Consider the following 16232-nt stretch of genomic DNA (forward strand, 5'->3'; position numbering starts at 1 on the left):
GATGGATGCCTTCCCATTGCTCGCTGCGTTCTGGACACATTCTATGAATATAGTTTAAGATTGAATTAGCTCTTGATTGGAGGGGAACATTATTACATAATGTTTCTCTTGCCAACTGAAGGTGTTTTTCATATATTTTCCTGTTGAACCTTGTATCTTATCCTGTGCTCCGTGCGAGCCGTACTTTGGACCTAAGTAGGGAGGGGTCTATATCTGTGTTACATTTCAGCTGCGGGATTTGCCGTATGGTTTCTTCCCCGTGGTGATCAGTTTGGACCTGTTACTTAGTTCTATCGAATATCCTGCCCACGCTTGGTTCACCTGTGAATTTTATAAGCATGCCATCTATGTATAAATTTAAATAATTGATGAAAAAGTTAATCGGGGCAGGAATGAAGACAGAGCTGTGGAATGAGCTTTGGCCAAAGAGCCTGGGTTTCACTTGCAAATTAACTAGGCTGGGCCTTAGTTTCCTCCTCTGTAAAATGGCAATTTTAGTATCTGTTTCAAAGGGTTGGGGTGAGAATTAGAGGAGTAATGTCTGTGAAGGGCTTAGACTACTACTTGGCACATAGTAAGTGATCAGTCATCTAAGCTATGATTATTATTGTTACTATTTTATAAACCGTCATAGATGTTTATACTCCTTTAACAATATGTCCTATTGTTGAGTTTCCAAGAATTATTAAGGGTATGTAATTAGACCAAAAAGTTTATAATTCTATAATAGGAAACATATTTTGGAAAATGTATAAAACAAAACCCCAGCCAGATGCATGTTTTCTTGTGGTTTTCGTAAACAAAGAGTTTTCGTACGTACTAATGGAGGGGTCGTAAGCATTTGCGGATCTAATTCTTCCTCTGTCCCGACACAGGTATGGCATCACAGCTGCAGGTGTTTTCCCCCCCATCAGTGTCGTCGAGTGCCTTCTGCAGTGCAAAGAAACTGAAAATAGAGCCCTCTGGCTGGGATGTTTCTGGACAGAGCAGCAACGACAAATATTATACCCACAGCAAAACCCTCCCAGCCGCACAAGGGCACGCAGGCTCCTCTCACCAGGTAGCCAATTTCAACATCCCTGCGTACGACCAGGGCCTCCTGCTCCCGGCTCCTGCCGTGGAGCATATTGTTGTAACAGCTGCTGACAGCTCTGCCAGTGCTGCGACGTCAACCTTCCAAAGCAGCCAGAGCCTGACGCACAGGAGCAACGTGTCTTTGCTTGAGCCATATCAAAAATGTGGACTGAAAAGAAAAAGTGAGGAAGTGGACAGCAACGGTAGCGTGCAGATCATAGAAGAACATCCCCCTCTCATGCTGCAAAACAGGACTGTGGTGGGTGCTGCTGCCACGACCACCACGGTGACCACAAAAAGTAGCAGTTCCAGCGGAGAAGGGGATTACCAGCTGGTCCAGCATGAGATCCTTTGCTCTATGACCAACAGCTATGAAGTGTTGGAGTTCCTGGGCCGGGGGACGTTTGGACAGGTGGCGAAGTGCTGGAAGCGGAGCACCAAGGAAATCGTGGCCATTAAAATCTTGAAGAACCACCCGTCCTATGCCCGACAAGGACAGATTGAAGTAAGCATTCTCTCCCGCCTGAGCAGTGAGAATGCTGACGAGTATAATTTTGTCCGTTCTTACGAGTGCTTTCAGCATAAGAATCACACCTGCCTTGTGTTTGAGATGCTGGAGCAGAACTTGTATGATTTTCTAAAGCAGAACAAGTTTAGCCCACTGCCACTCAAGTACATCAGACCAATCCTGCAGCAGGTGGCCACCGCTCTGATGAAGCTCAAGAGCCTCGGCCTGATCCACGCCGACCTGAAGCCTGAAAACATCATGCTGGTGGATCCCGTGCGCCAGCCCTACCGAGTCAAGGTCATTGACTTTGGCTCTGCCAGTCACGTTTCCAAGGCCGTGTGCTCAACCTACTTACAGTCCCGCTACTACAGGCAAGTGGCAAATGCTGAACGACTTGTCTTGCAGTAGAGATCTGGCTTTATATTTAACATGTATCACATAGGGCTATGTGTCACAAGGAATTTACTTACAGATTCCAAGATGCAAATAGGGTGATGTTTTAGTCCATTTCAAGCGGGTGGCATTCCTACATGTAACATTATTTTATATCGGAAATTTTATTTAACACCAGGAAAATTAGTTCCGTCTTGATTCTGAAGGTTGTTCCTAGTTGAATTATATAGTTGACCCTTGAACAACACGAGGGTTTGAGGGACCTACGTCCCACACAGTCGAAAATATGTATATAACTTTTCACTGCCCCAAAACTTAAGTTTTTGAGTATTCTTGGGGCATTCCTTTGTACGTATATACCACATTTTGTGTATCCTTTCATTTGTTGATGAACACTTGGGTGGTTTCATATTTTTGGCCATTATGAATAATGCTGTGATGAACATTGGTGTTCATTTGTTTAAGTTCTTGTTTTTAATTCTTTCAGCTGGAAGTAGAATTGCTGGGTCATATGGTAATTCTATGTTTAACTTTCTGGGGAAACACCAAACTGTTTTCCACAGCTGTTGCACTATTTTACATTCCCACCAGCAATGCATGAGGATTCTCAGCTCTCCACATCCTTGCTAACATTTGTTATTTTCTGGGGTTTTTTTTGTTCGTTGTTGTTTTTTTTTTTTTTTTGGATAATAGCCAACCTTATGTTAGTGAAATGATACCTCATTTTTTTTTTTCATTTCCCTAATGATTAGTGATGTTGGGCATCTTTTCATGAGCTTGTTGGCCATCTGTGTGTCCTCTGGAGAAATGTCTGTTCGAGTCCTTTGTCCATTTTTGAATTGTTTTTTTTTTTGTTGTTGTTGTTAAATTGTAAGAGTTCTTTATATATTCTGAATATTAATCCCTTATCAGATATATGATTTGTGAATATTTTCTCCCATTTCATGAAGTTAACGTTTTCACAAAACTTTTAATTCTGTTGAAGTCCAGTTTTTGTTTTGTTTTGTTGCTTGTGCTTTTGGTATCATATCCAAGAAACCATCGCCAAACCAATGTTATGAAGCTTTTCCTTTGTGTTTTCTACTAAATGTTTTATAGTTTTAGCTCTTACATTTAGGTCTTTGATCCATTTTCGTTTAATTTTTGTATATGGTCTAAGATAAGGGTCTAATAGTCTATCTCATGTAGGTATTCAGTTTTCCCAGCACCCTTTGCTAAAGAGACTATCCTTTCTCCATTGAATGGTCTTGGCACTCTTGTCAAAAATCCTTTGACCATATATATGAGGGTTTATTTCTGGTCTCTCCATTCTATTCCATTGGTCTGTATGTCTGTTTTTATGTTAGTACCACATTGTTTTGATTACCTGTAGCTTTGTAGTAACTTTTGAAATCAGGAAGTGTGAGACCTCCAGGTTTATTCTCTTTCAAGATTGTTTTGGTTACTCAAAGAGTCCCTTGCGATTCCATGAATTTTAGGATGGATTTTTCTTTTTCTGCAAAAGCCTCATTTGTGTTTGCTGGGGATTGCACTGACTCTGTAAATCACGTTGGTTAGTATTGAGGTCCTAACGACGCTGTCTTCCAGTTCACCCTCATCAGTTTTTTATCTTTTCCTTTTATAGTTTTATAAAACTATGATACTTCTTACTTGAGTGAGATGGAGTAAAGAAATTCCTAGAGCTTTTGGTTTCTGGTTTCATGCTGCTCTCGGCCACTTGACTAATTTTGAGAATCTCACCTCCATTTATTTATTCATGACTTGGAAGAGTTGGGTTCCAACTACTTTTGTTTCTCCTCTTCTCCTCTGAGCAATCCCACCGCCACCTGCACATACTTATACATACGTACCACACGGTTTCCAGGCGCACTGAGGGTTCAGTTCTGCACCTCATTTGGAGCACTGGGGCGGTAAGGAGAGCACAGCTGAGGGCTGAGGGCTGATGCGCTCTCGCTTTCTTGATCTTCTCTAGACAGTGGCTGCAGGTGTTCTCTAACTGTTTGCTCTGTGAAAGACCAAGTGCATTCTCTTGTAACTGAAGCAATTTTAGGACCTAAAAAGAGCAATAGAGATGAGAATTACTCATGAAATAATTTTTGATGGAATTTCCCTTAAAGAGTAAAGGAGATTTGAGGGATAAATAGTTCCGGCCACTTAGCTTTCTCTAATATGAAATCTGAATAATTTTCAGTGTTAGATTGCTGGTCTTTCCCCCCTTTTCTTATCCTTTTAAGCTGTCATTTGAGTAATTTGGATCTGTGTGGTTTTTTTTAATGGAAAATACCAAACTTTAAGCTCACTGGTAAGTACTCTTCAACAAAGTCCTGTAAATCCATTGCATTTAGTTGTTAACCATATGAGTAAGTTTAAATGGAGCTCAGTTTCCCCCTTAAAAACAGGAGGTGGTTCTGTGTATTACTAATTGCTGTGCGTACTGGAGTTCAATGTCCAGGGCTGGCTTACGTTTAGGGTTTAACAGGAGTGTTCTGTTGTGTCATAGTAATACTTGATACTTAACCTAAGGCAAACGGAATGGCAGCTCAGGCATTCCTTTTTATCATTAGTTTTATCCAGTGTCTTCGTGTTGCTTTGTATCTTTATTGGAGTCCATTAAGTGGTCACCCTCTTGTCTTTTAGAAAACCTCCGTGAAATTCTTTTGGCCAGTGAAGCATTCTGGCTCCAAGGCTGCCTTCCTCTTACCCTCCTTTTCAGTTTGCATTGCTTCATCTTGCTGATAACATGCCAACATATTATCAAGTAACATCAAGTTTTGCCACCATGCTGTCTCTGTTGGCCATGGCCATGGCTAAATGCCTCAGGCAATGGAAATCTACTTTATTTCCTGGCCCACTGTGAATGTAAATGTAGACTCATTCCAAGAGAAGTTGCTGTCTTTCTTTGGGGCTTGAGTTTTAGGCACCAATGTTTCCCGTGCTTATAAGCTCAGTGCTTTACCGTTCTGACCAAACTATCTGGCCTTTATTTAAAGCTGAGCTCACTTTGTTATGTATGGAAGGACAAGGTTTAGCGAAGGAAAGCTTATTTTCATTTTATCCTAGACAAACAGTTCAGGTTCATCTGACAGTGAACCTACAGTGTCACCTAAGCCGCAGATGCAGGAGATTTGATTGTGTGTAACGTCTCTGACCTGTACGTTTGATGCCTCTGCGAGGGGCAGGAGGAAACAAGTATGGTCATGAAAATGAGCGGAGATGGCTCGCGCTGTTTGTCGAATGACCCTAACCTCAGCGTGCTCTGGGTCCCACTGCAATAAAGCTTTAGGCTCTTGGAGGAATTCTCCAATTTAAAGGAGTCTGAAGTTGGGAAATCAGTATGCGGGGGTTGTTGCTATTTCTACCATCTGATTATAGTCGTTAGAGCCTGTTGAGTGTTTGTTCTTTAAGGATGGGATGTATTTTCAAAGAGACACCACCATGTCCAAAGTACAATTAATGCCATTTTCCTAAAGTGAATACTGCTAGTTTTGTTTTTTTTCCCCCCTTTTTGCTGTGCTTTAATAGGTAATCTTTTTTTACGGCCCAGCTGTTAGAATGTCAGAGCTGGAAAGGGACCTAGGAGAGTAATTACCCAACTCAGCCTCCTTATTATACAGATGAGCAGAACCAGAATTTCGTGTCTAGAGTTTATATTGAGGGATTGAGAAATAATGGAGGCCAAGGGGAAAGATGATATAGTAATGAAAATATTACCAAGAATTATAATCTGAACTTAAAGTTTAAAACATTCAGACCTTGAAATGAACGTGCTCTATGTGATTCCTTTCTGTTCAGTAAAAGAACACAACTCAGTTTTTTCGCTTCCTAGAGTTTAGGTAAATAACATTTGTAGGCTACAATGATAGTGAAAATCCCTCAATAGACTGAGCGGCCTTATTTTATATTTACTGCTTTCATTTTTTTTTAATTTTGATATCTTTTTGTGTGGTAGATGTGGTAGAATTATTGTTTTGAGGGAGCTTTTGCTGGAAATCTTTAGCTGCTTTTGTTACTCCAGAAGCGGGGTGAGACCAGATGGAAAAACTGATTTCAGCCAGTCTTCAGTTTTTTGTTTAATAGGGTTTGAGAGCTGCATTTAGTGTTTTTCTTAATTTCTCTGAAACTTGTACGTTTTAGAAGCCTAACGATTGTCACATATTATTGCTACCTTTTTAAAGAGCTTAGTTATTAGGTGCCTGGCCCCTCTCTGTGACCTGCCTTTTGGATTTGAAAAAGTCTTCCTGGTGTAGTGGGACTGGTAGAATCTGTCCACTTCTCTTCAATTGATGCTTAGGAATGTTCTAAGCCCAGTTTTTGTTTTGGCACAAAGCCATTTGCGTTCTCCCTGCCAGCTATTTTTGGCACTGTCGTGAACTTGGAAATTAACGATTCTGCTCACTGAAAGTAAAAAATTTGTTCCTTTTCAATTTTAGAAAAGCTTTTAAGTTTCTGGGTCCTCTTAGCCTCAAGTTTATTAATGCTGTCAAACTTGGGCTGTCTTCAAATCATGCCACAGTGGTTGGGATTTAATTGAGCTCTGAAATCCTATCAGAGTGGTTCTCGCCACCTGTAACAGGAATATCGCTTTGGAAGTTTGTTTCTTTAGCTGACAAAACCGCAGCTCACATCAAAAAGTACAAAAACTGTCTACTTAGCGGTTCTACGCGTAGCTGTCACATAGAGTAAGTCTCAGCAGGCCGGGATCTTCTGTTACTTCTGTGCAAGGATCAGGGACGATCTGAAGGATCCTATGGAGCCCTCAACTTACCGTAACTGTTCGCTAAGGGCCGCTTGCTTAGGACATGACTTGGGGTGGATAGTCTCATTTAGGGAAATATCTTTATACCCTCCCCCACTCAATTTTTGCTCCCACCCAAACCTCCCCCAAAAGCACACGTTACATGAAAGTGAAGTTGGGGAAACCTGGGCACTCCACGAAGAGGCATATAGCCTGTTGGATGGTTCCTGATGGTTAGATGGTTTCCCTTGTCTCCTTTTAAATGAGGGGCCTGAATGCACTGGCACATTCAAATTCTGTGACTTGGAAAAGGAAAGGAAATTATTTGGAGAAGATGATGAAAGTGTTTAAGAGCTCAGCCCCTGGATCAGGGTTGCTTGGGTGTCACCATTTAGTAATCGTGGGGCTTTGGACAAGTTATTTAACCTCAGTGCCCAGTTTCTTCACCTGTCAAATGGAAATGATACTTTGTTACGTAGAATCTGAGATACCCTTGAGTATAAGGTGAAACATTATTTATGTACCAATGAGAAAGTAAAAGCACTGCCATGAAACTAAACTATACCATCATTTGCAAGAATCTTCTTAATTTCAGAGATGTTAAAAATGTGAAAAAATGTCCATCTGAGAATTGATGTAACGGTAATACCTATTTTCATCGAATTGTTGCAAGGGTTGACTACATTTATAAAGAACTTGGAAAAGTACACGATACATAATAAGCACTATGTATCCTCTCTTAGAATTATCGATATTAGGATTACTATTATCATCCTCATTTCTTTCTGAACCCATTTATCTCTTAATTTTAGTCAGTTTGAAAAATGCCCTGTGTACCGCCATGCCAAATAGGTTGTTACAGATGGATATAACCACTCCAGAGCCAGACTACCAGGATTCAAATTCTAGCTCTGCCCCTTACTAACTGTGATTTGGGGCAAATTATTTAATCTGCCTGAGTTTCCTCTGTAAATGGGAGTAACAGTTTTGCCTTGGATGTGTTCATAGATGTATAATGCTCTTACGTTTCTGGGATTTCCTTCGTCTTCTCCTCAAGGTTTCCTAAGGTTAGGTTTCTCACTTGGAGCATCAATAGAAGTAAATATTTCTAAAAGCAAACAAAGAATTCAAAGTTTTAAAATAATGATAATATAATAATAATAGATACTGTTGTATGTAACACATATAGTGCTTACCATGTGCCAGGCACTGGTCAAGAACTTTAATATTTAAACATTTATTATGATTGTTAATTGCTTACTTAGCTAAAACATACAGCACTCTGTGTGGTAGGTACTCTTATGTTCATTTTATGAATGAAGACCTAGAGGCACAGACAGATTAGGTAATTGCCTACAGCTATTAAATAGTGGAACCTAGGATTTGACCCCAATAGGCTGGCTCTGGAGGCCCTGCTGTCAACCACCACCGTGTTACCCCGAAAATAAGACCAGGTCTTACGTTAATTTTTGCTCCAATAGGGCTTATTTTCAGGGGATGTCTTATTTTTTTCATGTATAACAATCTAGATTTGTTCAAATACAGTCATGTCGTCTCCTTCTGGAACATCGTCATAACGTACTCAATGCGTCCGTCTGGCTGACGATCTTAACTGGGGCTTATTTTTGTGGTAGGCCCTATTTTTGGGGAAACACGGTATGGCTGTACAGTAGGTATTTTGGTCACAAAGGGGCATTTATTGACCAGACCATTTAATTGCTTTTTCCATAATTAAAAAAGTGCGAAAGATAACAAGAATAAATCTAGGACTCCTTACCCGCGACTTCAAAATTCAGAAAACTGAAAACTGAAAATCTTTTTCTACGTTTGGTATAAACTCATTTATTGGCAAGACCTGACTTGAACCAGTTAAGGCTATTTAAAGTATTTAGCCGACTTAGTATGATTGCTCATAGGTTTTATTGCAGAAATATTAATGTGTTTGATTAGGGGTGCTTCCCTAAACTCCTTTGGGGTTGTTATGCAATATATATAGTGTGTGCCTGGTAGTACCTTTCTGAAATTCAAAAAATTCTGAATTCCAAAACACATCTGGCCCCAAGAGTTTCTAATGACGGATTTTATACCCAAGATCATTTTCAGTTTCATGAAACCGATGTACCTTTAGCTGATCCTGAAATAGGACTTAGTCGACACAGTTCACTTCCCCAAATAATGTGTATTTTTTTAAATCTCCTATGTTTGTTTTTGCTAGAGCCCCTGAAATTATTCTTGGATTACCGTTTTGTGAAGCTATTGATATGTGGTCCTTGGGCTGTGTGATAGCTGAGCTGTTCCTGGGATGGCCTCTCTATCCTGGTGCTTCGGAATACGATCAGGTAAGTGTTTATTAAATGGAAATAGAAAGCAGGTGGTTACTAGTGAAATAGATTCTAGAGGGAGGGAAGTACTAGTGAAGTATTTAGAGAGTAGGGTAAGAACAGTCCAATTAGAAAGAATGTTTTACAGAATAGAATTCTTAGTTTGAAATTATGCTTGCAATTCTACTTTTTAAAAAAGGATTTTATTTTACATTACTTGAGGTTGGTACTTTCCCAGATCTGTAATAACTTATTAGTGTTATTAACTTTGGTTAACTAATGTGCCTTATGAGTTAAGATATGAAAGTAAGGATGAGGAATTGGAATTTTGAGTGAACTTTGGCTCATTCACGGCTGTTACTTCTTTTTATACATAACACACACTGAAGTCGATGCCCTCTGCACACGGAAACACATTGGGCCCCAGGAGCTGTGATAGATATTGGGTCTCTGCAAAATTGGGTTTTGGAGGGAAATCATATGAGGTGAAAAGTATTATAATAAATGATGTATGTCTCAAAATAGACAAGCTTTAGAAGATATACTGTAATTTTCTAAGGAGCTGGTCCTGAGGGGAAAAGTTTTGCCATGGAAATAAATTGTGAATTCTCATTTTTTAATTCTTTTATAACAATTGGTCTAACCACTATGTTGTAAGCTCTTTGAAGGCAGAGACTGTTTCATTCACCAGTATATCCTCAACTCCTGACATTGTGTCTGGCACATAGTAGGTTCAATCGGTTTGGCTTGTTTGTTTGTTTATTTTTAAAAGAAATAAATGGTTATTTGGAATTATTCAAAGAAAAAAAGAGCAAAACAATGTTTTTCCCTATTCAGCTTAGAATTTCGATTCCTTGATCTGTTTTAGAATACATGTAACATTTACCAACTCCCCAAAATTCAACTCTCTGAACATGTCTTTGAGTGAAACATAGAAAATGACATGTCACAAGTAACCAGTTACATTGTGCTTTGTAATTTTTAAATCTTTCTTCTGTCTGTGAGAAGCAAGCCAGCTTCCTTATTTTGTAATAACGACAAAGTGTGAGGTAGATTAAATGAAGCAAAACCACAGTGGTTGAGCCATTTCTCCTTTTTTGGATCTTAAACCCTTTTCAGAACCTGATGCAGCCTTGGGTCTTTTCAGAAAAATACACTCACAATGTTTTGTGTACACATTTAGGGGCTTCATGGACCCCTGAATAAGAAACCTGTTCTGAGCAATTACATCCTCTGAAGTGCCATTCTTAGCCCAAGTGCTTTGTGACATCTCTTCAACCTTAGTAAACAGATAGGTATTGTAAATTTTCCTAGTAAGTGGAACCAAGTAAAGTTAGATTTAGAAGCTAAGGTACAGCTGGGGCTTTCCTTGTAAAGAAATGATCTGATGGTTTTGAGAAGTTTTTTTGTGGTACATGGATGTGAAACTGGGTGGTAGGAGGAAGCTGTGTTTCCCATGCTAAGTAAATAGGACGCTGCTGTATAGGGCAGGATTGGGGATAGTTCATCCTGATGCATCTGTGCTTATACAGAAGGATTCCTATGACAACGTCCTTATTCTTACAGATGAGCTATTTTAACTTTATTGAGCTATAACTCACATACCATGTAATTCAGCCGTTTAAAGTATACAATTCAGTGTTTTTGTAGCATGTTCACAGGGTGGTGAACCATTACCGCAATCAGTTGTAGAACATTTTCATCACTCCAGAAAGAAACCCCGTATCTATGAGCAATCGTCATTCTCCTCTAATCCCTGCCCCAGGCAACCACTAATCTACTTTCTGTCTCTGTAGATTTGACGATTCTAGTATATCATATTCATCACGTACAAATGTGGTGTTTCTGACAGGCTTCTTTTACTTAGCATGCTTTTCATCTGGGCTGTAGCACAGATCATAACTTTATTCCTTTTTATGGCTGAGTAATATTCCTGTGTGTGTGTGTGTGTGTGTGTGTGTGTGTGTGTACGTGTACGTACCATATTTTGTTTATCCGTTCATCTGTTGATAGACACTTGGGCTGTTTTCACATTTTGGCTGTTGTGAATAACGGTGCTTGCTGTGAGCATGGGTGTACAAGTGTTTAAGTCCCTGTTTTCAATTTTTTTGTACATATGGGGAGGTGCCAAAAAAATGTATACATATGGTTTGTAGTCATCTTTTGTTATTGGTATATATTATTACAACTTTAATACAGTTTTTTCCTTTCTTAAAATGTGCATACATTTTTTTGGCATCCCCTGTATATAGCTAGATATACTAGAATTGTTGGGTCGTATGGTAATTCTATGTTAACGTTTCTGAGGAACCATCAAACTGTTTTCCTCAGTGGTTCACCATTTTATACTCCCACCAGAAATGCACAGGAGTTCTAATTTCTCCACCTCCTTGCCAACACTGGTTATTTTCTGTTTTTTTAATTGTTTGTTTTTGTTGGATGTGAAGTGATACCTCATTGTGGTTTTGATTTTCATTTACCTAATTATTAGTGGTGTTGAATATCTTTATATATGTGCTTACCAGACATCTGTATATCTTCTTTGGAGAAGTCTAGTCAAGTCCATTGCCCATTTTTGAATTGTTTTTTTTGTTGTTGAGTTGTAGGAGTCCTTTATATATTCTAGGTACTAACCCCTTACCAAGATACATGATTTGCAAATATTTTCTCCCATTCTGTGGGTTGCCTTTTTATTCTGTTGATACGTCCTTTGATGTACAAAAGTTTTTAATTTTGATGAAGTCCAGTTGGTTTTTTCTTTTGTTGCCTGTACTTTTGGTGTCATATCAAAAAAATCGTTGTCAAATCCACTGTCATGAAGCTTTTCACCTATATTTTCTTCTAAGAGGTTTAGAGCGTTACAGTTTTAGCTCTTACATTTAGGTCTTTGAGCCGTTTTAATTTTTGAATATGGTGTGAGGTAAGGGTCCAATTTAGCCACTTTTGCTTGTGGCTATTCACTTTTCTCAGCATCATTTTTCTGTAACTCTAAGAAAATATACTGCAAATTAAACTATGATAGCTACCAGTTATAAGACATCCTGATTTCAAAGACGTTAATTTGAAAAAACATGTCTCTTAAAACCAGTGAAATGTAGTAATTAAAAAAAAAAGATATATTTAATTTGTAATCCACTTTTTCTACTTACTATATTGTGAAATAGCTTTACATGTTAATATACTTCTACCCTATTATTTTAAATGCATAGTATTTCATTGTACAGATTTTATCCTGGATTAAAAAAAGATTTCATCTTTTTTTTTCTTCCTCCTTTTTCCCCCTCCCCCCTCCACTCCGGTTGAACCCGTTGTTTCTCAGTCTAGTTGTGTAGGACACAGCTCCCTGACCTGATTCAGTTAGTCGCCAGTCATTGGTGGGCCGCTCACAGCAGCTCATGGCAACTCTCGGCTGCCAGCCGCTCACGCTGGCTGCCGGCCACTCATCCTGGCCACTCACACTAGCCCACAGCAGCCCGCTGCAACACATGGCAGCCCATGGCAGCTCACAGCAGCCCAGCTCCAGGGAGAGCCATTGTTCACAATCTTAGCTGTAGAGGGTGCAGCTCACTGGTCCATTTGGGAATCAAACCAGCGACCTCGGTGCTAGAAGCATGGCGCTCCAACCACCTGAGCCACCAGGCTGGCCCAGATTTCACCTTTTTTGTATGCAAAAGAAGTTCACATTTAAAATATTTTTATCCACGTTGAAAAAACAGTTTTCTATTTTGCTGATGCTGTGTTTGATTTTCAGTTGTGTAGCTCCCATACATAGTAATATCCTGCTGTTGTCTAAAATGGTTTTGTGATAGCATGCCAGATTTGGCCTGTTGGCCATAGTTGACTGACCTCTGCTTTACACTCTTAAAAAATTGTTGATTGGGCCGGCCCGGTGGCTCAGGCGGTTAGAACTCCGTGTTCCTAACTCCGAAGGCTGCCGGTTCGATTCCCACATAGGCCAGTGGGCTCTCAACCACAAGGTTGCCAGTTCAATCCCTCGAGTCCCGCAAGGGATGGTGGGCTCTGCCCCCAGCAACTAAGATTGAACACGGCACCTTGAGCTGAGCTGCCTCCCGGATGGCTCAGTTGGTTGGAGCACGGGCTCTCAACCACAAGGTTGCCAGTTCAATTCCTTGACTCCCGCAAGGGATGGTGGGCAGCGCCCCCTGCAACTAAAAATTGAACACGGCACCTTGAGCTGAGCTGCCGCTGAGCTCCCGGATGGCTCAGTTGGTTGGAGTGCACCCTCTCAACCACAAGGTTGCCGGTTCGACTCCCGCGACGGATGGTGGGCTGTGCCCCCTGCAACTAGCAACGGCAACTGGACCTGGAGCTGAGCTGCGCCCTCCACAACTAAGACTGAAAGAACAACAACTTGAAGCTGAACAGAACCCTCCACAACTAAGATTGAAAGGACAACAACTTGACTTGGGGAAAATAAATAAATAAATAAAAATAAATAAAATCATTAAAAAAAAAAAATTGTTGATCCTAAAGAGCTGTTTATATAGCTAATATCTATTAATATATACTGCATTAGAAATTAAAATTGAAGATTTTGGGGGGGAGAGGTGGGAAATAAGATTTATTATTTCCTTGCTTACAGTTTCTCTCTAATATTATCTTAAGTATAGCCATATTCACATAGGGAGATGGGGTGGTAGAAAAAATTGCTTCTTGCTTTGTTTTCAATAGTGGGGAGAGAAGCCAATCCCCTCTTCTATTGCTTTCTTGGGTTGGGAGAATTGTGGGAGCAAACAGAATTGTGAACAGTTAAACTGGGAAACTTGTAAAACAAGTATATTCAAACACACATTTCATTAACCGTCAGGGCAGGGACGTCATATATCACCTCTGGAAATCTCTACAGTACCCCCATCAGAAGAGAATGAAAAAGGCAAATCACTTCTTAGCATTATTATGAAAGTCGTTTTTACTTCACAGACCCCCTGAAAGTATCTTGGGGACCCCCACATATCCCCAGACCACATTTGAAAACTGCTGGCCTAATTTGTATGTAGTAGGTGTTCAGTAAATGTTGAATGAATGAACACAGTCCCTGTATTGATAAGGGCACAGAGAAACTAAATTAAGTGCTTGATTTTATGGTATGTGAGACAGATAAGCTCTGTGGCAATTTACAGTAGGGCCAACTGACAGGAGCTAGAGTAGCCCAGAAAGAAAGGTTTATAGAAATGTTTTCCTAATTGTTTTAATTTGATAATGTATCTAAAACAAGACTAAAAAAAAAAAAAATCTTGGTAATCCATGAAATAGATTTTGTTGCCATTAGAAATTTCCTAAAGTTTTCTGAACTTTGTATCAGAAGTCTACAAAAGAGCAAAAGAGGTTACACACTAAATTTTCAACATTGAGTTTTCCTTGTAAATAACATAGTAACAAGGAAGTTACTAAATAAGTATTTGGGAATTACCTGTGAGTGGGTTAGTATATATGTATGTATTTATAGATAAATTCTGTTTGTATTTCTCTAAGAGTTATTCTTTGCAGTACCTTTCTTTTTTGGCTAGAGCTAATGTTTTAGTGTAAAAGTTTTGAATAATTGCCCTTTTCATTCCAAATCAATATTTCGATGGTTTTGATGTTTCAGATTCGTTACATTTCCCAAACACAAGGCCTGCCAGCTGAATATCTTCTCAGTGCCGGGACAAAAACAACCAGGTTTTTCAACAGAGATCCTAATTTGGGGTACCCACTGTGGAGGCTTAAGGTCAGTCTCTTCTACTATATTACCCATTCCTGTACTCCTTACTCCCAACTTTAAATTTTAAATTTGTTATTATCTTGAGGTGGAGGAGGGGGCAAGGCCGGGGGTGGGGGGGTGGAATGTATGTTTGCAGGAGGAAATACTTTGAAAAATTATTTCATTGTACACATTTGGCCTTATCCTTAGTTAAAAAACAAAACTTTAAATGCTAGTTCCATTGGCTGAATTAATTTTGTATATTTGAATCAGCAGTTGAGAAGGAGGTGTGGAGAGTAGTTGTCACCATTAAGCCATAGGAAAAACTAGAGTAATTTAGTAATGACTATTTTTTAGAGAATTCTCACTAAATATGACAAAACATAATTTCCTAAATGCCCACATTAAGTCCTTACATAGTTTCTTTAAACAAATATCTGCTTTTTACTTACTAAAGAGCATACCCTTTAATTTGAAATATCACTGAATAATTTGATTAACTCTGTGACTCTGCCTCTGAGCCTTTGCATAGTTAGCATTTGAAATACCATCCCATTTGAAAGTAGCTTTAAGAGAAAAACGGTAATGTCCCTTCTTACCTGGCATTCGTCATCATTGCTTGCTCATTTATTTTATCACTGTTGAAAGAGGGTGGCTAGATATCAAGGTCACATCTCTCCACTGGGAGGTTTTCTAGTTGTAGAAAGCTTTTCTAGTTGTCCCTTCTTACTTTGATATTTGCCATCTCTGGTTGGCAAGGTGATGACACTTGTTTCTTTGTATTCTGGCTTTAGTAAGAATAAAATGTGAAAGTAATACACAGATGGAATTTTTTTTAAATCTATATTTTATAGACACCTGAAGAACATGAATTGGAGACTGGAATCAAATCAAAAGAAGCTCGGAAGTACATTTTTAATTGTTTAGATGACATGGCTCAGGTGAGTATAGAAACTTTAAAGATGCCAGACATTTATGTATCGCTTTACTCAGAAATACACTTCTGCTGGTTATATTAAAGATAGGTTCAAGCTGTTATGTTCTAGTATATGTTTTTATATTTTACAGAAATAAATATATTAATATTCTGTCATGTATTAAAAGAGCATTTGAATCCTAACAAAGGGTACTTTTATATATTTCTTCCTTGCTTTTGCTAAACTGGTCTTGTTACATGTCCGTGTTTTTTTTTTTTTAATGATAAAGAGTTCGAATTACTTTTTATTTTTTTTTTAATTTATTTTTTAAATTTATTGGGGTGACAATTGTTAGTAAAATTCCATAGATTTCAGGTGTACAATTCTGTATTACATCATCTATAAATCCCATTGTGTGTTCACCACCCAGAGTCAGTTCTCCTTCCATCACCATATATTTAACATGTCAGTATTTTGAAATATTGTTTATGAAGGTTTCGTTCTTGTCTAGTTTATCTAGTAAATACTTACATGAGAGCTAACATTTATTGAGTGCTTATTACATTCAACACTGTTGGAACAC

The 16232-nt window shown here is 39.0% G+C and overlaps 1 protein-coding gene across 8 annotated transcripts in view; it reads left to right on the forward strand.

The window, feature by feature from the left end:
* The window catches only part of HIPK1 (homeodomain interacting protein kinase 1), a 48546-nt gene that overhangs the window by 11497 nt on the left and 20817 nt on the right, over positions 1 to 16232 (forward strand). For all 8 annotated transcript variants that reach the window (XM_074318589.1, XM_074318588.1, XM_019730370.2 and 5 more), the window contains 4 exons: positions 876 to 1953; positions 8926 to 9049; positions 14640 to 14759; positions 15587 to 15673. In XM_074318589.1, the coding sequence (XP_074174690.1) occupies positions 878 to 1953; positions 8926 to 9049; positions 14640 to 14759; positions 15587 to 15673 (1407 nt within the window). In that variant the 5' untranslated portion in view covers positions 876 to 877. Of the gene's footprint in view, positions 1 to 875; positions 1954 to 8925; positions 9050 to 14639; positions 14760 to 15586; positions 15674 to 16232 lie in introns of those variants that run through there.

Source organism: Rhinolophus sinicus, linkage group LG14 (genome assembly GCF_036562045.2).
Source record: "Rhinolophus sinicus isolate RSC01 linkage group LG14, ASM3656204v1, whole genome shotgun sequence".
Classification (NCBI taxonomy): Eukaryota; Metazoa; Chordata; class Mammalia; order Chiroptera; family Rhinolophidae; genus Rhinolophus; species Rhinolophus sinicus.